Consider the following 20751-nt stretch of genomic DNA (forward strand, 5'->3'; position numbering starts at 1 on the left):
ACACCAGCGGAGTCCACAGGCCAGGACTTGATGTAGGGTTTGTGTGTGCAGCAGAGTGTAGTGTAAACAGGCCGTTTCCACAGCAGAAAAAGAGAATGGTAATTCAACTTGCAGTATAATTGTTTGGCATTAAAATTTTAACTGTAAGTATCTAGTTATATTTATTTAGTCCATAGTACATGTTGGCAAAGGGGAAGCTTCTCAAAGAACCCCTCAGGAGTGACAGCAGGTTGGGATCCAGACAGCAGTGACTTTACCTGGGCCGCTTCCTTCCCTGTGTTGGAGAAGCAGATGGAATCCTCAGTAGGGCAGGTGCTGTGCTGCGTCTCGGCAGCTTGGTATGGAAGCGCCCTCTGCCCTCAGCCCCGCAGCTCAGTGAGAGACAAACTCAGAGCACGCGTGGTAGGGAGTCCCCAGGGGTGCACGGGAGGCAGGGGGCTGGCTGCGTGGAGGCAGCAGTCCAGGCAGATGCTGGGGCAGCATGGCAGGCAGGAGCTAGCTTAGGTTGTGTCCATGCTGGGGGCGGGGCTGGGGGCAAGATGGGGGTGGAGGCAGATGGAGGGCAGGGCAGGTGTACTCGTTTGCCCTGCTGAGGTGGGTGTGGGTGCAGCAGGCACGGGGGTCCACCCTGCCTTTGTCTCTTATCCCTGCCCTGTTCCCTGGAAGGCTCCACAAGTCAGTACTTCTGTTATGATGCATATGTATATTTAATGTATACGTTAAATTTTAAAATTGTATTTGAATATCTACTTTGATTTTTTTGTGTTGGAGAAATATGAAGAGGTGGGAAATTCTGAACATCCGAAGGGACTGATGGGTCTCGAAGTAGACTGGAATTATAGGAGTAGCACATAAATACCTCCAGTCAACACAGAAGTATTGAGTGTTGGAAAGGAAAGTCTCCACAGAGTCTTTTAAGATTAAGTATTGTGTGACGAAGAAACCAAGGGTCAAAATAACTCTACTACCTGCCTGATATTTTAAGTCTAGAGGGCATGACACTTTCAAAGATCAATCAGGCAGCCCTGAGCTGCTTAAGAGACCTTTCTGTCTGTGGCTCTGACGAACCCTGTTTGCTTGGATGCGCTTCCGCCTGCTCTCGTCCCTTCCTGCTCTGTCAGAAGGGATCTTTCCCCTGACTAGTCTTGCTCCTCCTTCAAACCCCAACTGTCCCGGTCTCTGGCTGGAAGCCTTCTGGGCACATCAGCCTGGGCGGGAGCCCCTTTGGCTGCCTCATAGCAGCAGAGGACGGCTGGGTCTGCTGAGCACACGGCAGGGTGCGGTGCCTGTCTGAATGTGTGAAGAGCTTAGTGGTGGGTAAAGGGTGTTCCTGTGTGTTTTAGATTCTGCTCAGCAATCCTCAGATGTGGTGGTTAAATGATTCCAATCCTGAAACCGACAACCGTCAAGAAAGTCCTTCCCAGGAAAACATTGACCAAGTGAGTGACACGTCTTTGTGCCCTCAGCTTGGACAGCCTTGGGTGGGGTTGCTTGGGGTAACGCGGGTGAATCAGGCCGCAGGACTGGGGGAGTCCGTGCTGAAACCTTGGCTCCCAGGCTCCAGGTGTAACCTTCCACCTCAGAGGCCACCCACGCAGCAACAGAGGGCAGGGGAGGCCTCCTTGGAAAGCAGGAAATCTGGGGAAGTGTCAGGAAGCTCTCTTTAGGTTTGCCTCCTTTTCCTATGCACCGCTGTTTACATCAGTCCCATTTATCTGCCTGTGACCTAAAAGGATGTCACTGTGACCTGTGAAACCCATCCAGCTTTGTGTCCCAAGTGACAACTCTGTCCACATTTGTCCCCCCACACGCATTAGCATGCCTGTATGCTGTGGCCACTGACCTCACGGTGCTCGTGGTGAGACTGGCGTGGCGCCTTGCTCTCAGCCCGAGGTCACTGCCTCTCCCGAGATGGCTGCTTACTGATGCACCCGACTCGAGTCTTCCAAGCCCCCCTTCCAGGTTGCTCCACGCTCCCGTTGCACAGAAGCATGACTTGTGCCGAAAGGGCCATGGTGCGCATGCCGGGAGCTCTTAAATATGAGAGCCGGCTGTCTGCTCGTTGTGGGTGATGGGGGTGGCCGAGGCTGTGACCCTGCCCTCTCCCCTAGTTGGTGTACATGGGTTTTGATGCACTTGTGGCCGAAGCTGCGCTGAGAGTGTTCAGAGGCAACGTCCAGCTGGCTGCCCAGACCCTTGCTCACAACGGAGGAAGCCTGCCTCCCGACCTGCCGCTGTCGCCGGAAGACTCTTTGTCCCCGCCAGCCACATCCCCTTCTGACTCTGCAGGTAGGTCTGAGGTCTCTGAGGGCCACGTTGACAGCAAAGTGTCTTCAGAAGCCAACAGATGGGGCTGGTGCCCTAGGTCACGGCAGACATGGAGACTGAGAGGGGCGTCCCCTGACGTCGCTGGGCTGGCCGCCTGGACAGTGTGGCCAGCAGGAGGCACAGTCTGAGGTTGACTGTGGTTGTGCAGTGTCCCCAGGACAATCCTCACATAATTCACTTACTCCCGCGGTATTTTATTGTAGGAACCTCTAGTGCCTCAACAGACGAAGACATGGAGACAGAGGCCGTCAATGAGATACTGGAAGACATTCCGGAGCATGAGGAAGACTATCTTGACTCAACTCTGGAAGATGAAGAAATGATTATTGCAGAGTACCTATCCTATGTAGAAAATATGAAGTCAGCAACAAAGAAAAACTAAATAATGAACAGAAATAGTGCTAATTTTCTGCTTATAAATGCTATCATTATGAAAAGGCAAATGCAACTCTTTCTGTTCTTACTTTTTATCTGAATTGCAAGTTCCTCTTTGGGTGTAGGAGGGGGCGGGCAGGGGACAAGGCCAGGAGGGGTCCCAGGGCCTTCATGCGTGGTCTCGGGGAAGAAGCTTCCTCTGGCCTGGTGTAGGTCGTTCCAGCTGCCTCCCGGGTCTGCGTCCCTAACCCCTTCCCTAGCTTGGTGTTCTACCCTGAAATGGGAAGGAACAGAGGTCCCGCAGAACAGGGATCCTGGGGAAGGTGTCCGGGGCAGGGTCCTGGGAAGGGCATCCCGACCACTTCCTCTCCAGCTGTGGCTCCATCTGCCCGGCTTGCCTGCCTCATGCACCCACTGCCCATGGCCTTCCTGCTTCCCACGCTGCCATCTCTGCCAGGGTGCCCCATGGGTTCCTGTGCCACCCCCTTCCCCCCACCCCTCAAATCATCCTTTAAGTCTTCCTTCCAAGTGCTGTGGGGCATAGTGATGAGGCCCTGGCCTTGGGGGCCACACCAGGTCGCAGCAGATGCCTTCGGCCTGGGGCGCCAGTGTTTTATGCTCTTAGTTCAGTAAAACACGCCCCGGAAATTCAAGATTGAGTGTCAGACTTTATATATGTTCAGCATTCCTCATTACAGAAACCTTTTACTGAATGGGAAAGGTTTAAATGCTAACCAAAGCAATTTATTTTTAATTAATATTTGTAGACGCTGTGCTGTCATATTGAACTCACTGCTAGCTAAGAGATCTATCAGAGGCTTAGATATATTTTCTCCAGGTTTTTGTGGGGGTTTTTTGTTGTTCTATCCATGTGACAGAGGCTCTTTCTAAAAGTATGTAGTTCGCTGTGTGTCGGCTCCAGCAGTAACCGTCCTCACTGCGCCACGTACTCCTCTGTAGATGTGCACCCAGTGGGGGCTCCTTCCAGCCCCAGGACTGCAGCAGCAGCCAGATGCTGAGTGGATTGAGTTCCAGGTGCATCCAAGACTTTTCCTCCCTTCCAGAAGGCACTGACTGAAGACGGATGGGTCATGTGGGACCGGCTGAAATGCTCTAACCTTTTCATAAAGCGTGGGTGGTCCAGTTTGAACTGATGGGAAACTTCTTGTCATTCTTCTTAAATGGATGATACTGATGGAAATAAAAGGTGGAAAATATATTCAAAAATTGTCACCCAGACTTTACAGTAATTGACTCAGCCTCCCCAGCTGCAGGTGTGGAAAGCGTCTGGGTGACTAGTGCTTCATCGTGATTGCAAGATGTTTGTTTCCAGTGAGTTTTGTGAGGAGATGGAAGGATGACCTCAGAGGCAGCAGAGGGCACCTGCTGTGAAAGATGCCACATGCCAAGTGGGGCTGGGGTGGATCCTGGGCAGGGGACTGAAATCCACCTATCAGGGTTTGCCTCAGAAGTGCCTGGTGAGCTGAGGTGACGTGAAGTCTCAGCCTCATTTGACACAATGCCACACTTGGATTTGGGGCCTGAATTGAAGCTTTTTGCTAGCAAGTCGCTGTCCTGAGCTTGGTTCAGGCGTGTCTTCTAGCTTCCCAGCTGTTTTTAGCCATCATAGAAGCAGTGACACACCAGCAGGCCCCAAAACTCTTCCCTGTCTTGTGAAGAGCGAGCTGCACAGGAAGCCGGTTGTGGGGGCAGTTCTGGGCATGCGCTATATGCAGGACGGGCTGCCCTGCAGGCATGGAGACTCGGGCCAGGCCTGCTGTACCTACAACTGACCCTGTGGAACTGGACAGGTGGTGGCGGAGGGGGCAGGAGGGTGCTGAGGCTGGAGAAGGAGAGACCGTTGCAGAGGAGGGGGCCTGGGAGGGTTCTCCTTGGGAAGTCAAAGGAAAAAGAACATTCTAGCTGTGGGACAAAGAACAGTCTAGATGTGGGACAAATGAGATAGTATTTGGGGCAGGACAGTCTGAGTGTGACATGTTCATGGCTGCCAGAAGGTGTGAGTTGTGGGGAGAAGAGTGGCGGCGGATGGTATGATTGCTGATCACAGTGGGGAGGCTGGATGCCACTAGAGGAGCAGGAGTAGGCAGGGGCGTGTGGCAGGCAGGTGAGGGCAGCCCATGCCAGCATGATGGTGTGCACAACTGGTTAGGTGTCCTTGATGCTGATCACTGCCCTACCGTGTCCCTGTGTTCCTGCCCATATGTCCTATGGGTAGCTCCTGTCCTTCCTCTCTTAGCCAACTCAATCAATTTATCAAAAGCAGACACCTAGTTTCTTCGTTCATAGCAAGGCGACAGTGGTGTGGCTGGAAGGGGACCAGGCCTGGGTTCAGGAGATCAGAGTCTCTCACTCACCATGTCTCTCTGGCTCTCAGAAACCAGAGAGAGAATGGACATCTGGCTGTCTTTATGTCCTCAGCATCTCGCAAAGCTCTCTGTGCGGTGGGAGTAGAAATTACCCCAATGTGTGTTGCTATAAAAATGCTGAGTGAGTGCAGCGCCCGTGATTTGGGTCCGCACCCCATTTGGTTTCTCTGGATGGCTTGATGTGTGCTCCATTCTCTGATGTGGTTGGATAAGGTGGGGACTGGAGCTGACATATCAGTGAGGGGCTGTTCAGGCCAGAGTGCGGCATCACCAAGCAACAGTGTCTTCGGCAGGCAGGAGTCAGTGCCAGCGTCTGCACAGGCTCAGGGCCGGCCGGCAGCACTGCCCGCAGGCAGCACTCAAGGCGGTTCTCTGGCCTGCACCTCCGGAACCGTCCCTTCAGCACGATGGAAAGCTCCTCTCTGGTAGACACGCCCCTTGCGGCAGCCACAGGCCCCAGTGGTTCCGGGTCGCAGCAAGACCTGGCACAAGACCTAACACAAGACCCCAGGTCTGTGTGTGCTTAAGTCTCACCCAGAGAACAGTGCGTGGTGCCGTTTCTGCGGCTTCTCCTGCACGGATCTGCTTGCCTCCCAACCAGCCCTTTTTCCTGGGGTGGGGGTCGGGGTCGCTTTGGTTCCCAGGGTTTGGAGGTTTGGCCTACAGGAGTTACAGCGCCTGCGTCCCTTCCTTCCTACTGCCCACAGTGCAATCCCTACCTGTTCATCCGGGCGAGGGTGGACCCGTCCATCAGGCCTGGCAGGTGAGCCCTGGCGGCCCTGGCCCTCTCTGATGAAGTATTTTCTGCATTAACACTACGAAGTGCACGCTGCTCTACCTGAAAGGGCTGCTCCACTTGAAGGGGCTGCTCCTGCAGCAGATGCTTCTCTCTGCAGCGAGATGATGAGCTCTTCACGGCAGACACTGTCACCTGCAGCTTCTCTCCTGGCACCTGGGCCAACCGGGGCACATGGATGCAGAAAGCGGCACCACCAAGGGGCTGAAGAGCGCCCCCTCCAGGTGCTGTGAAGGGTGCTGAGGGGCCTCCTGCAGGGCCTCTCGGCAGATGAGCCCCACTGGCCCCTTGAGCCCCTGCGCACAGGGCTCCCCTTGGGTGCTCGGTGGCTCTGGCGTGTGTGTTGCACCTCCCAGCATCAGGCACTGCCCTGACTCCTGTGCACGAGCCCGGGGATGGGGCTGCTGCCCGTCCCTTCCCCCTCCCCCCACTCCAGGCCCTGAAGGAACTTCCCAGATTCATGCCAGAAAATGATGAGAGCTCCCAAGCGGGGTCCCCGCTGTCACCTGCACAGGCTAAAGAGCCGCTCCCTTGCTCCCTGGCCTCTTCCAAGTCCACTCCCTGCACCAGTGACACTGGCGGCAGCCCCGCATCTCCACAAGTCACCCCCAAAGCTGCCCAGGCCGGTGTGAGAGGCAGAGGGCAGGAGGCCCGCCGCCCTGGGTTCCTGGAATCTCAAGATCCGAAAGGAAGCTAAGACTCAGTTTGCAAAACAAAAAGAGGACACAGGAGTAGTTTGAACTTTCAGGCTGTGTATTTTAGTTCCCCCCAAGGCCCTCGAGACAGACAATTTGCCAAAATAACCAGATTCAGTGGCTTCTGTAAAGTCACTTCCTCTCAGCAGGAAAGGCCCTGTTTCCTGGGGCTGGGGGAGCTGGGGCAGTCCGCCTGCAGCCCCTAAGGTGGGAGGGTCCCTGAGACTAGGCCTTTCGCCAGGTCAGGGATGGGGGAGGGAGGGCAGGAGTCACCCTAAAAGGGAAAAGAGGGCGGTCCCGAGGGCGAGCATTCCCGCTCCCAGCGCCTCCTGGCCACCAAAGAAAAACCAGACGCCTGCGCCGGGCTCTCCTCCCGCCCGGGCTTCCTCGCTCCTCCCCGGCCATCGGGCGCCACAGCCGCGGGGAGCAGGGCAGGGCGCTCTGGGAGCCGATGGGCGTCTGGGCTGGCGTCGGCAGGGCCCCCGCGGGGTCAGGCCGGCTGCAGGGGCGTGGCGGCGCAGCCCACCTTGTTGCTGAAGAGGCGTGAGAGGCTGCGCGTGGGCGGAGGGGGCCGCGGGGCACCTCGGAGCCCGCGCACGTCCCAGAGGCGCAGGGCGCCGTCGTGCGAGGCGGTGTAGAGCACCTGGCCGTGCACCTGCGGGCGCAGGGGCGGGCGTCACTGGCGAGGCGGTAGGCGGGGGGACGCGGCCGCCGGCATGGATGGATCTGGGCAGGGCACCTTCCCTCCCACGGGCAGCGGCCCTGAGCAAGGCGGAGGGACCTACCTGGATGCAGTTGATGATGAATGTGTGGCCCCGGAACACCCTCCGCAGCTCTCCAGACTGCGCGTCAAAGGCCCGGGCGCAAGCGTCCCCGCTGCCCGTGAACACTGCGGACACACAGGGCGCGCTGGGCCTTCCTCCTTCCCTCCCTCCCTGCCCGGCCCCCCGCAGGCAGGGATGGGGCGGCGAGAGCGTGACCTAGGGCGGCGAGAGCGTGACCTGGGGCATCTCCGGGACTCCGCCCCACGGGGGTATCCTGAGGCTCATATGGGAAGTGGACAGCGCCCCTCCAGAGAAACAGGGATCCCCACAGTTATTGGGCTCCACCCTGCAGATGCCTGCGCGCCAGCTAGCCCTGCCCCTGCTGAACACCGCCCGGGCCCAGTCCCCACTCCGCGGTTTGGTGAAGTTGGTTCCCGTGCCTGGTTGGGAGGACCCTGCCTGGGGATAACCGTAAGGTCCTCAAGTCGCGTCCGCCCACCTTCCGCTGCGTCGCAGCCTTATCCTCCCATCCTCATTAATGGATCAGCCCCCAAATCAAAGCCCAGTCCTCTGGGATTCATGATCACGCAACCCCAGGACCCCTAGCGGGGGCGAGCCTCCGCCCTCAGTCTGTCTCCTCCCCCAGGTGGCTCTCTCTCCCTGGGGTTTTTTCCTAAGAACTTAGTCCAATCGTTTTCCAACAGCAGCCTGCATCTGTCACCTGGAGGCTTAGCCACAGAGCATGGGGCCGCATCCCAGAATCTGTTTTAGCAGACGGGGCCTGAGAATCTGCATTTCTAGCCAGTTTTAAGTGACAAGCTGCTGCTAGTCAGGAAGCCACACTGAGGATGTGGACTAGAAGAACTCACTTGGCCTAGGCTGGGCTCTCTGAAGCCAACCCTGTTGCTAGGACTTGAGGCAGACAGTACACCTGGCAGACGTCCCAGGAAACGCTCACAGGGAAATGGGAGGTGGAGAGGGAGGGAGGAAGTCCTGGTCTGTCAATGAGCAGGTAACTACGGTGGGCAGCTAGGGCGCAAGCCTGCCTGGGACCTTGGGGAGAAGGGGCAGGACCACCTGGGGGTAAGGGTGCTGGGCTACCTATCTGAGGGTGCTCTGTGGGTACTTGTTCCCCAGCCTTCTTTTTTTTTTTTTTTTTTTTTGAGACAGGGAGACAGGATCTCACTCTGTTGCCCAGGCTGGAGTGTAGTGGTGCGATCATAGCTCACTGTTAACCTTGAACTCCTGGGCTCAAATGATCCTCCCGCTTCAGCTTCCTGAACAGCTGGGACCACAGACATGCACCACTACACCCAGCTAATTAAAAAAAAAATGGGGGGCTGGGCGCAGTGGCTCACGCCTGTAATCTCAGCACTTTGGGAGGCTGAAGCTGGAGGAGCAGATCACAAGATCAGGTTTCAGACCAGCCTGGCCAACACAGTGAAACCCCGTCTATACTAAAAATACAAAAATTAGCTGGGTGTGGTTGGCACACACCTGTAGTCCCAGTTACTCGGGAGGCTGAGGCAGGAGAATCACTTGAACCTGGGAAGTAGAGGTTGCAGTGAGCCTAGACTGCACCACTGCACTCCAGCCTGGGCAACAGAGCAAGACTCGGTCTCAAAAAAAAAAAAAAAAAGTTTATAGAGACAGGGTCTTGCTATGTTGCTCAGGCTGGTCTCGAACTACTGAGTTCAAGCGATCCTCCCACCTTGGCTTCCCAAAGTGCTGGGGTTACAAGCATGAGCCACGGTGCCCAGCCTGTTCCAGCCTTTCTTTAAAAAACTATAGAGTGAATGGCCCCAGAGGAGAAGTTTCATCTCTGGGTCTCTTTCTAGCCCCTTTCTGCCTTCCCCCCCCAAACTCAGAGACAAATGGACATGGCCTGGAAAACCCAGTGTGGCTGCTGAGCTCCCCGTGGGTGGGAAGAGGATCAAAAACAAAGTCTGGTCATCCCATAGCCTTGCTGGCCAAGACCAAGAACCGAGATGGGCAACAGTGGGCTGCAGGCTCCGCTTTCCCTGCAGCCTCCATGCCCCAGCTGCATGGGGAGGTGTTCTAGGCGGCCACCCGCCAGAGCTTTTGAAAGTAGAACCTTCGAAAGTAGAACCTTCCTCGTGTTCAATTAGAGGACCCAGACTTGGGAGTAGAGCCGTAACCACACTTCCAAGCTTGGACACAGGAACAAACGAAAAATAATTTTTCCCTGTCAGACACCTGAATCCTGAGGGCATGTCAGGATCTATTTTCAGATATCTGCATTCTATCTTCCTCCAACACCTTTGCTGTGAGGTCAACTTGAATATTCCACTGTGACTCTTCCCCCACCCCGTCTCCTCCCTCCCAGAGGCAGAGCCAAATGGCCCGGGTGTGTGACAATTTGAGACCTGTAGGACAGACAGCTCATTGCCTGTTCAACAAGCCATTTTGCCCTTCTTTCTTTCCAAAATAACCCTGATTCCATCTTGGCATCAAATTCCTCAAATAAAAGACTTTATGATTCACTATCTCTTGCAGACAGAACGGTGACAGAGAGGTATGTGGAAGCCCTTGGATGAAGCTTCCAGGAAAGATCTTAAAGGGACCAACTCAGCTAGAAGACGCATCCTTTCACCCTTCCATCCTCTCTAGAAGACGCGTCCTTTCACCCTTCCATCCTCTCTCCCTTCCTGCCTAAAACATGACACGATGGCAGACACTGTAGCAGCTATCTTGAATCATGAGGCTTCTTTAAAGATAGAAGGTCTGTGCTAAGGATGACGAAGCAGAGTGACAGAAGAAAGTTGGGTGCCTGATTACTTTGTGGAGCCACTCATTCCAGCCTAGACCATCAGCCTCTGAAATTCTTCTACCTGAGAGAAAATAAACCACTACCTCATTGGAACCACAGCTACCTAGATTTTCTCTTCCCTGCATACAAATCCTAAGGCCAAGTGAGGCCAAACCCATGTGGTCCTCGAGGTGGCTGGATTAAGGGGTACCCACTGTCTCACTTGGAAAATTAAGATGTACCTTTTGGGACGTGCTTTTGAGCCGAGACCCTCCCAGCAGTCCAGTCTCCCAGGCTGTCCTGGAGAAAGGTGGGGAGGAACCACCAAACCCTTATTTGGACCTTCTCTGCAAACCAGCTGCAGGCCTGGGGTGTGTGGAGAAGGACGGGGCACTGCCATTGGACATTGATGATTGGCAGCCGAGGCTCAATGAGGGAAAATCGCATAGGAAGTAAAGAAGCAGGGAGGAGAAGCCAGGCTGGGGTGGCGCGGGTCGTGCCGGGCCAAGTCACTTACAGGTGCCCGCGTGGTACTTGAGGGCGCTCACGTTGCGTCTGTGGGCCGTGAACGTGCGCACACACTCCCCCGTGTCTGCCAGCCAGCACTTGACGGTCCTGTCCGCACTGCCAGAGTACACGAATCGGTTCACCAGCTGCGAGGAGGAGCAGGGAGGGTTGGCAGCTGGGGCAGCTCTGAAGCACCCCAGATTTCTCCCTCTATAGGGGGGAAAGGGGTGTGTACAGGTCTCAATGGTGAAACCGTGGGTGAGCCTGGAATGGCCCCGCCACAGGCCCCACCAGACTGCCCGCTTCAGCACCCAAAAGCAGGCGGCTCCTCCTGCCCCATGGGACAGCCAGTGCTCCGACAGGGCTGGCCGCTCAGCCCCACACTGCCCTGAGCCAGTCCCTGGCACTCTGCCCCTCAGCTGCTTCCCCTGAGGATTAGGATGTGGACTGCCCCTTCCTCCAGGGGGTGTGTGGGGTACAGGCACTTAACTGCTTGCTCTTGCTGGCTGAGGAAAGGGCTTCCAGAGAAGGGCTTTCACATGCTTCAGACGGACAGACAGGACAGAGAAAGCCCTGAGCGAGGGTGTGAGGGAGACTTCTGCCAGGACTGGAGCTGACAGCTGGGGGCTGTCACGGGGTCACTGCTCCCCCTGCTCATGGGGCTCACAGCGAGAAGAGGGCCTAGGAGACAGGTTCACCCCAGCTGTCTGATGCTGCTGTTTCACAGGAAGCACAGAAAGGGCCCAGGAGACAAGGGAAGAGGCCCTCGCCAAGATGGACAGGAGTAGCAGCCCCAGGGAAGTGCAGAAACTATTAAAAATAATTCTGTAAATTTCCCTAGACTAAACACCACCCAGCCAAGAGCATTCCCAGCCAGCACCTGGTCAGCAGAGTCACAGACGAGAAGGCAAGGGCGGAGAGGCAGGCTCCACAGCTGCAGTGACCTGGCGTGATGGCACAGGAGACAGGCGCAGGCTTCATGCCCCAGAGAGGCCACCTGCCACCACTGCTGGGGCCCAGGAACCAGGAGTCAGAAGCAGGTCAGGCACGCAGTGCGCTTCCCTTGTGGTCAGCAGGCAGTGGGCCCACTGGCAGGCAGGCAGTCCACGCTGGCCACTAGCATCCCGAACATGTCCCTCCTAACTTTCCCCTCACAACCACGCTCTGGGTCACTTTCCGCTGTCGGTCCCCCATATTATCTCCCTGTTCAAATCGTGGAGGAAAGGGCTTCCACGACCCAGGCCACAGCCCAGGTCAAAGGAGTTAACTGGCCTTGGGCCAATCACTGTGGCCAGAGAGGGCAGTGGAACCACAAGGAGCACAGCGTGGCCTCTGGGAGGCAGAGGCTGTGGGTGCTTCCTGTGGACAGTGGCCTGCCCTCCCTCAGGCCCTGCGCTGAAGCCCTGCTGGGGTTATGGTGGGCCCCAGCCCAGGCGGCCTCCCTAACTGGATGGTCCCCTCCCCAAGGACAGGGATGTGTGTGACTGCCCACCTGCCCATGTCAGCTTTGGCAGGGTTCCAGAACATTCCTGCACTCAGACCTCAGCCGTCTGCACCACCCAGGAGCACAGTTCCTGCCAGTAACGTGGACAGCAGCAGGAAGGACAAATGGACCTTCTTGAGCCTGCCAGGCACACAGTCAGCCGCTCACAGTCTTCGACAGCCCCTCCGCTTCCTGAGAAAGACCACCCCTCCCCGCCTGGTGCCCGGAGGCCCTGCAGGGCCTGGCTTCCCTGGCCCTACCTTCTGGTTTCCACTCCACACACCTGTGTCCACACTGCTGCCCCAGGACACCTGGGCACGTGCCTTCCTCCCAGGGTTCCTACAAGTCCTCCTTGCCCAGAAAGCCCTTGTACCGTGATCCTCCCTTTTCCTTCACGGGCAAGTGGAAGCCCAGGACCCCTCTTCGCACCACCCCCGGCCCGCGCCGTGTCTGCATCCTGGAGGCCAGGCTGACCACCGCCAGCGCAGCATTTCCTGGCCATCTCCCCACCACGTGGCCGGCTCCAGGGCCAGCCAGGCTCCCTGTCCTCGAGTCCCAGTCAGTCACAGAGCCTCTCGGACTCTAATGAGAGGAGTGGGCAAGGGCGGAACGTTTCAGACAGAGACCCCCAAGGACTGGAGAGCTTCGTAGCCCCACACCTCTGTGCTGCTCAGCCCCGCACCAGGGAGGCTCGCTGGGTGTCCAGGGCGGGAGAGGACAAAGGGAAGGCCCTCCTGCTGTCTGGCAGCCAGCCCTCACCACACCGGGCCTGTGAGCACTGTGTTTAGCCCTCCCAGAAGCACCCTGCCGAGCACGAGCCAGAGCCACACAGGCCGAGGGGGCGCTCCCAGCCCCAGGGTCCTCAGCCTGTGGAGGCCTTGCTGTTCCCACTAGCTGGTTTCCTAACAGGACAGGGAGAGCGAGGTGGCCCAGGGAGGCCTGAGCCAAGGGGGAAGGCAGGATGATACTGAGGGCTCCTCGCAGCCACGGTGGCTCTGAGGAGTTTCCCGGCGATGAGATCCAACCAAGCAGAAGCAGGAGAGGGCACCGGCCTGGGGCTCCACTGCTGAGGACACAGATGCGGGCCTCCAGCTCCCCGGGTTCCAAGGCAGCCCAGCAGGCGTGGGAGGAGGCCGCACAGGGCCTGGCAGGCTCCAGAGCAGCAGATCCTCCGAGATCCTCCTCCCAAGCAAGAGTGTCGGGGGACGCGCCACCCGCCTGGTGACAGCCCTGCACACGCTGTGGTGCTCACAGGCACGGGGCTCACAGATGCACAGTCTTGGGTTCAAATCCTGCCTCCACCCCTCAGCAGCTATGAGACGTGGCCAAATTACTCGTCTTCTCCAAGCTTCCACTGTCTCATGTGCAACATGAGAAACAAGGACCTCCCGCTAAGGAGGCCACAAGGGCTGATGCACTGCTGTGCGCGCGCACACAGCCCAGGGTCTGAACATGGTAACCCCTGCCCATCCCTAAAATGCAGGTGCAGTCTCTGCCCGCCAGCTCCTCGGGGTTGGGTGAGACTCATGAACTGGCACCACAGGGCTTTTGCAGCCAGAGACTGCCCCACAACATCCTTGCTGTGGTCCCCACCGGCCACAGCCTCAGGCTCACGGAAGGATCGGGGAGGTCTTTCTTTTCTCTGGCTGGATTTGAAATGCTTCGTTTCTTTAAAATCACAATGTTGCTATCTCATTTCAAAAGTGGGTGCCTAGGTGTCTGTTTTAGTTACTTTTTACAATTTACATTTGAAATGTTTTATAACTAAAATGTTTAAAACATCCCTGTAAAACCATGAAGGGACAGGGCACAGGCTCTGTCTCTCCTCCTTTACAAGGACCCCTGGTCAAGCCCAGAACCTGGGCGATCCCTCAAAGAGCAGGGGTGAGGCCGCCCTGCAGCGCAGGGGCCACCACCGACAGGGTGCCTCCTGGCTTTCTGACCTTGGGTTTGTCACTTAGAAGCAGGTCCTCACACCACCTCTAGCCCAACCATCTCCAAAGGAGGCCTGTGTGCTCCTGGCTTTGTCCCTACCTGCTTCTGGGACCCCTGAGGTCAGTGGGCTCAACCCTGCATGCAATCCTGTAAAAAGCGAGGGAGGCAGAGGCCCCTCTGGGCATGGTGGTTTCTTGGGACCTCACCTCTGCTCTTGGCCAACTTGGAGGGGGCCACAGGCTCCAGGGAAGCAAGGAGGATGCTTTGTGGCCACCTGGTCCCCAGGCTGACAGTAGGAGGCGGGGTATATGAAGCTACGGTCTGAATGTCGGTACCCCCCAAATTCATGCTGGAACTTAACCCCCGCTGTGACAGCATTAGGAAGTAAAGTGAACTTAACTCCCCCTGTGACAGCATTAGGAAGTGAAGTGGTCATGAGGGCCCCGCCTCATAAATGGGATGAGTTCCCTTTTATAAAAGGGCTGGAGGGAGCTTGTCTGTCCCTTCATCCAAGATGAAGGATGTGGCAAGAGCAGCCACCACCAGACATAGAATGTGCTGGCACCTTGACCTTGGATTTCCCAGCCTCTGAAACAGTGAGAAATACATTTCTATTACTTATAAATTACCCAGTCAAAGGTGTTCTGCACTTTTTGTTTGTTTGTTTTGTTTTGTTTTTGAGATGAGGTTTCTCCATATTGCCTAGGCTGGTCTTGGAACTCAGGTCTCAGGTGATCCACCCACCTCAGCCTCCCAAAGTGCTGGGATAACAGGCGTGAGCCACCGTGCCTGGCCCTCCAGTCCAAGGTATTTTGTTATAGGAGCTGCAATGGACCAAGACTCTGTGAAACTGCACAGTGTCCTCTTTTCCTCCCCAGCCTCTGGAAAGGCTATCCATGTGTTTATCTCTACAAACCAAAGAAGCCTGACATGTGTGATGTGGGTGGTGCAGACACCACAGCTCGGTCAAACGCACCATCACCGGGCGGCTCACTCAGGTCCCAGCAGACGCCCCACACTTGGCCCACCAGGAAACCTCAGCCACTCTCTCCCTTGCCTCTTGACTTGCAAGCACACACGCTTCTTCAGCAAAACGATTTCAGAGGTGACACACTGGGGCTCGCAAAGCCACTGTGGGGGCCCAGGACTCTCAAGGGCACCTGGAAGGAATTTGCCCGCTCCTCCCTGCACGGGGCAGGGGGCACTCACCAGGCCTGTATGCACAGGAGACGGATGCCTGGAGGTGAGCATGAGGCCTCTCTCATTTGGAGGTAGGGGAAGGAGATAAGGTGTCATAGACCACGGGTCAGTGACCCCGACTGCACGCCAAGAGCAGAGAAAAGCAACAAGCAGGTCTGTGCTTCACTCTCAGATGGCAACGGTGCCACCTGCTTCACAGGGTTTCTGGGCTGTGGTGGAGGAGCCACACAGACCTGTGTGCAGGTGCCACGTTCCTGAGAGCAGTTTGTGGATGGGGGTGTCGGTGAGCCACGCTGGCCATCTGAGAGCCACGCTGGAGAATGCATAATCTCCAGCCCAGCAGAGCACTGAGGCAGAGTGAGGGTCCCAGGCAGGCCATGGGGCAGGAGCCGCAAAAGGATTGAAATGCAAGAGCGTGTGGGATGTAATGGCCAGCCCTGGTGCCACGAACCAAGGGACAGTCAGAGCTGGGGTGGATGGAGCACTCACAGGGCCAGGCTGTGGAGCAGGGAAGGAGCTAGAGGGGAGGAGATGAAAAGTCCCCGGTTCGGCCCTCAACGACGGAGCTCTCCCAGTGAAACAGACCAAAGCCGGAGCTCACTGCACACCCCCCACATCAGGACCCCATCTGGCCGCCCCAGGGGCAGCCATTGTATGTCCTCACTTGGCAGATTGTGAAAAGGGAGCCCCCCCACCACAGTCAGGGGGCCTCGGGAAGTTGCACAGCGTCCTGAGGCTGCGGGCAGAAGGGATGGTACGGTGCCCACCTCCCGTCCCTTTCCCTCTACACGCACCTTAAGAGTCATTTCACTTTGGCAGTTCCTCAAAAAGCTGAGCAGAGAATTACCAAGTCATCTGCAGTCCTACTGGCAGGCACATGCCTGAGAACTGAAGGCAGGATGCACCAGATCCCGTCCACCCATTCACAACAGGTGAAAGGTGAAAGCAACCCGTGTGTCTATCAGCAGGTGACGGATAAGCGAAACGTGGTGTCCACACACCAGGGAATATTTATCAGCCACGGAAAAAGGAGAGAATCCCACCATACGCCACAACACAGATGAACCCTGAAGATCTTACGCTCATGAAATAAGCCAGACAGGAAAGGACAGATCCTGCAAGACTCCACTCACGTGAGGACCCAGAGTCATCAAATTCAGAGACACAAAGCAGAAGGGCAGGTGCCCGGGCAGTGGGGAGTCAGAGTCAGTGTTTGATGGGGAACAGAGTTCTGATTTGGGCTGATGGAAAAGTCTGGAAATCATGGTATGATGCTTGCACAACACCGTGAACGTGCTTCACGCCACTGAGTAAACACTGAAAATGGTTGAAAGGGAGGCCCCAGCTGATCCTGTGGGTCCCCCTCTTGTGCTTCCTGGACCCGAGAGGGCCAATCAGGCCCTTCTGGAAAGGCAGATCATGAGCCACACTTCCAGCCCGTCTGACAAAGGCTGTGGCGGCGATGGCCTTCTGTCAGAGAAGCCACAGAGGGCAGGAGGGAGAGCTGACAAAGCCACCCGTGGGGGCGGGGACTGTCGAGGGCTAGGGGATGCCAGACCCAGAAGTCCTGCTTCCCAGATCTGCTCATGAGGCCGGCCTCCTGCCCTGGCTCCCTGCCCCTGAATCTGTGTTTAGGACAGTGTGAGAAATGTCCCATTGCCCCAGTCAAACCTAGCTTGTAAGACAGCAGCCTCTAACCCCTGCAAAACTCCAATGTTCTGAGTGGTGTCAGGTGAAAGAAATCATATACAAGGGAAGAGAAAGGCAAGATGGTCCCTTCTGTGGGCCGCATGGTCCCCACACGCAGCTGAGTGAGCTGGGAGCCCGAGCGAGGCCGAGGGGCTGACTGGATTCTGCTTCTCTGAGCACCGGCTCTGGGGCCTGACAGTCCTTTTCAAGAGGCAGATCTGGAGGAGTGGGAAAAGGTGCCTTCCCCACCCTGTGGTGGGGAGAAAGAGGGACTCTTAAACGTGGGCAATGTCACAACACACTCAGATGCACCAAAATGTCACCCAACAGATTTCCCAAGGGTTAAGAAGGTGCTGAACAATTAGGGAGATGGTGGGAACAAACTGAAAGAAACCCTTGTCTACCTAGAATCTAGAACTCAAAGGACAGGGACGCCCCTCCTCCTCGGCCCCCTCCAGTGCACCGTGAGGCTGACACCTTATCCCACCGTCCTGGGCAATGGGGGCCCTTCTTCTACCTCAGCCACCAGGCCTTCCCCAGTGAAGCGGGCTGTCACTGAATAGTTACCTTAGTGACCACCTGAGCAGCGACCAAACCACCAGACGTTTGGATGCCTTCAGTGCCAGCTGCTCTTTTTGCAAAGGCGTGTGCTGCCTTCCTTCTGCCAGCCCCTTCGGATGCTCAGGGCAGGGCAAGGAGTGCCCAGCTGAGACGCAACAGCCAGGCTGGAGCCAGCCATGTGCTCCCCAAGACTGGACGTCCTGGACCCCAGCTCTGACCGGGGGCCCCAGCCTATACTGCAGCCTGATGCTCCCCTGTACCCAGGCCTGGGCCATGTCCCCTCTCCTGCCTGCACGCCCCCATCCAGCCGGCCAGCAAGGCCCTCTCTCCATGTGCCCCCCGCTCCCCAAGCCTCTCATACACCTTGACCCCCACCCAGCCGCCACTGACTCCTCATCAGGGAACAGGAACCCCCTCCCTGAAGGGGACTTACGCTGGAACTTAGGGTTTGTTTTACAGGGGTAAAGCCCCAGAGTGCTCGACCATGAGAGCATCCCTGTGTGGAGAACATGTAACCCCTGAAGCCCCCACCCAGGGAGTGGCCTTGCCCATGCCTCCTGCAGCTTCTGACCCCTGTGGAGCGCCGCCCATTCACTCGCTCATCCCGCGGGCCTGGCTCCCAGGTGGGGAGGCCAAGTCTAATAGAGGAGGCAAACTCCACCCCTGCCACTACCAGAAGTTGAGACTCTGGGGCCTCCGGCCGCCCAGGGATCTTCCAGGCCTGTCACAGGCTGTGCACCCTGCACACCGTGGGGCTGCTACCCAGGCGCCTGCTAGGTCCTTCCTTGCCTTCTTGCCTTCCTTCTGTCTGTACGAGACCTAATGGTCCTGAGAGGCTCACCTCCACCTCCCAGAACCTCCCACCCCCAGTGCATTCCTAGGGGATCTCAGCCCTCATGGCAGCCCTGCCCATCTCCATAGCTCCCCATTCCTCAGTCCTGGCTCCCTGCACCCCACCCTTCTGCTAGGGCTGAGCCCTACTGGCCACCTGGGCCAGGCTGTCCCTGGCTGTTCCCATGGGCACCTTCTGTCCCCACTCCTCTTCCCATTCAAATTGCTTTGTGGGGCTGCCTAAGTTTCAAAGGGAAAGAAAACAAAGGCAGAGTCCACAGCCAGAGCCTCTGCCCCTCAGGGGCTCTCTCTTCACACCCGTCGACATGTGTGCCTGCGTGGCATGTTCGTGGGCATGCATATACGTGTGTGGCTTGTGTCTGTGCAGTGTTCACACATGTGTGCATGTGTGCCTGTGGGGTGTGCGTTCACACGCATATCATGCGTGTGCATGTGGAGTGTGTGCGCCTATGCCTGTGTGTGCACACGGGTGTGTGGGGTGGGAGCTGGCCCCCCTGCACTCTCTCCTTTTGCCTTCCTGACTCTCTGCCAGGACACCCTATGCTCCCACTCTCCGGGAAGAACAGCACAGAGACCGTACGGAATAGCCTGGGGAGCGAACCTGGGGGATCCCGTCACCCCTGGGGTAGGGGCAGCTGTCACCTGGAAGGACAGTGCTGGTATGTCCTTTCTCTATGCCTCTATGCCTGGGCTGTTCCTCTCTTTCATTGGCGACATGAGGGCGAGTCACCAGCTCCACCTGGGACAGGCCTCCCAGCGAACTCCCGGCCCCTTCCCCTCCCGACCCCCTGCCCCAGCAAGCTCAGAGCACAGACATGAGCCAGGTGGGGAGGTCTCAGCCTCACTCCACACTGCCCGCCATGGAACTGCCTGCCAGGAAAGAGGCCTCAGATGCCCCCAGCTCTTTACGAGTCTCGGCCACTAGTGCCGACTCTCACGGGGATGCTGGGAGACTAGGAGAGCTGTTATCCCCACCATCATCTGACAAGTAAGGACACGGAGGGAGGCTGGGGAGCGTGAAGAGTGGTGGAGTGTGCTCCCCAAAACACGCCCCTTTAACATAAGGATGATGTCGAGTTAAACGAACGTGAAAAACAGATGTGAGCAGCGCACCCTGACCTCTTCCTTCCTGAAAACAGGAGATCAAGAAACAGAAACATTCTTATCACCAGAGGTGGGGCTGAGGCCAAGGGAAACCTGTGCAGACAGACCCTGTGAGCTGGGCCTGTACCGCTGTGCCCCTTCCCCACAACGAGCTGCCCTCCCAAGCCCCTCATCTCGCAGCATTTGCTGATTTCCTTCTCTTTGTCCACCCATCCCAATGTCCTCAGGTGGGAGCTGAGTTAGAGACGTGGGGTTTACGTGCCCCACCCAGCATCTCAGGGACCGGGTGACCCTCCTTCCACGTGAAAGTGAGCCCTTCCCTGCTCCCCTGGTCTTAGAGCCCCGGGGCTGCCCTTACCCCCAGAACCCCAAATGGGGTCCCTGGCCTGGCTCTCCTGTGGGGTTGAGCACAGCAACGCCTGCTCAGGGCTGCCCCAACTCCAGCCCTGTCGCCCGGAGTCTGTCCCTCACATCTTCTGCGGCTTCACTGAGCACCAGGTGCTGGCAGCAATGCACCCCAACCACTTGCCTCAGGAGTCAGGCCCGCCCTGGAGCAGGGCAGAGGCTGGCCAAGACCTAGCCGGGAACATCTAGACCCCAGCGTGGGGGATCACACCCAACAGGTCCTCCGGCCAGGCACACCGTTAGGTCCTTCACAACAACAGCAGCAAGGATGGTTGCAGTCGCGGCGGCTAAGGGCTGCCTGGCAGCACTGTCCATGCATCTTCCATTGATTCACCAAATCTCCACAAGCCCACGGATGGGGCAACTTCACACCATAATCCCTTATCCAAAACCTTGGGACCACGCGTTTCGGGATTTTTTGGCTTACAGACACACTCCTGCATCTGCAGTAAAGGTGTGAGGACCCTCAGGCACTGGATGACGGAAGCGCACACCGTCACAGGTCTCTTCAGGCCAGACTCTGCCACCAAGAGTTTTCATGTCAAGCTTAAGAAAAATTTTTTTGTTTTTTGGAACTTTTTGGAATTTTTTGGATTTAGGAATTAAGGAGTGTAATCCTCCTTGTACATGTGAGGAAACTGAGGCCCACAGAGGCTGGGTGGCTTGTCCAGGGGAGGCAGCAGAGACGGGGCAGCAACCCCACATCCCACAAGGCCACACCATTACAGCGCTGTGTGTTTCCTCTATCCTGGTTGTCGGCTTACAGCATGACAGGCCACATTCCAGTCCCCAGGCCAGGAGGACGGAGCCCAGGAGGCTGCCGGTGTTCAGCCTGACAGCACAACAACAAACCAGGACAACAGTCAACACCTGCTCCAGGCGCCCTGCAGGCAGGATGTG

At 57.1% G+C, this 20751-nt stretch overlaps 2 protein-coding genes across 54 annotated transcripts in view; one reads left to right on the top strand and one right to left on the bottom strand.

Moving 5' to 3' along the window:
- Positions 1-3930, top strand: part of NUB1 (negative regulator of ubiquitin like proteins 1) — a 33586-nt gene extending 29656 nt beyond the window's left edge. For all 4 annotated transcript variants that reach the window (XM_065542811.1, XM_005551213.5, XM_005551212.5 and 1 more), the window contains 3 exons: positions 1344-1439; positions 2112-2289; positions 2532-3930. In XM_065542811.1, coding sequence (XP_065398883.1) covers positions 1344-1439; positions 2112-2289; positions 2532-2710 — 453 coding nt within the window. In that variant the 3' untranslated portion in view covers positions 2711-3930. The remainder of the gene's footprint in view (positions 1-1343; positions 1440-2111; positions 2290-2531) is intronic.
- Positions 136-20751, bottom strand: part of WDR86 (WD repeat domain 86) — a 35679-nt gene continuing 15063 nt past the window's right edge. For 5 of the 50 annotated variants that reach the window (XM_074036380.1, XM_074036381.1, XM_074036379.1 and 2 more), the window contains 3 exons: positions 10633-10768; positions 7367-7470; positions 6622-7236 (listed from right to left, as the gene is read on the bottom strand). In XM_074036380.1, the coding sequence (XP_073892481.1) occupies positions 7072-7236; positions 7367-7470; positions 10633-10768 (405 nt within the window). In that variant the 3' untranslated portion in view covers positions 6622-7071. Of the gene's footprint in view, positions 2633-3354; positions 3895-5078; positions 5585-5809; positions 6561-6621; positions 7237-7366; positions 7562-10357; positions 10482-10632; positions 10769-11502; positions 11629-20751 lie in introns of those variants that run through there. The other 45 variants (XR_012433073.1, XR_012433065.1, XR_012433063.1 and 42 more) reach the window with 39 other exon arrangements.

This window comes from Macaca fascicularis, chromosome 3 (genome assembly GCF_037993035.2).
Source record: "Macaca fascicularis isolate 582-1 chromosome 3, T2T-MFA8v1.1".
Lineage (NCBI taxonomy): Eukaryota > Metazoa > Chordata > Mammalia > Primates > Cercopithecidae > Macaca > Macaca fascicularis.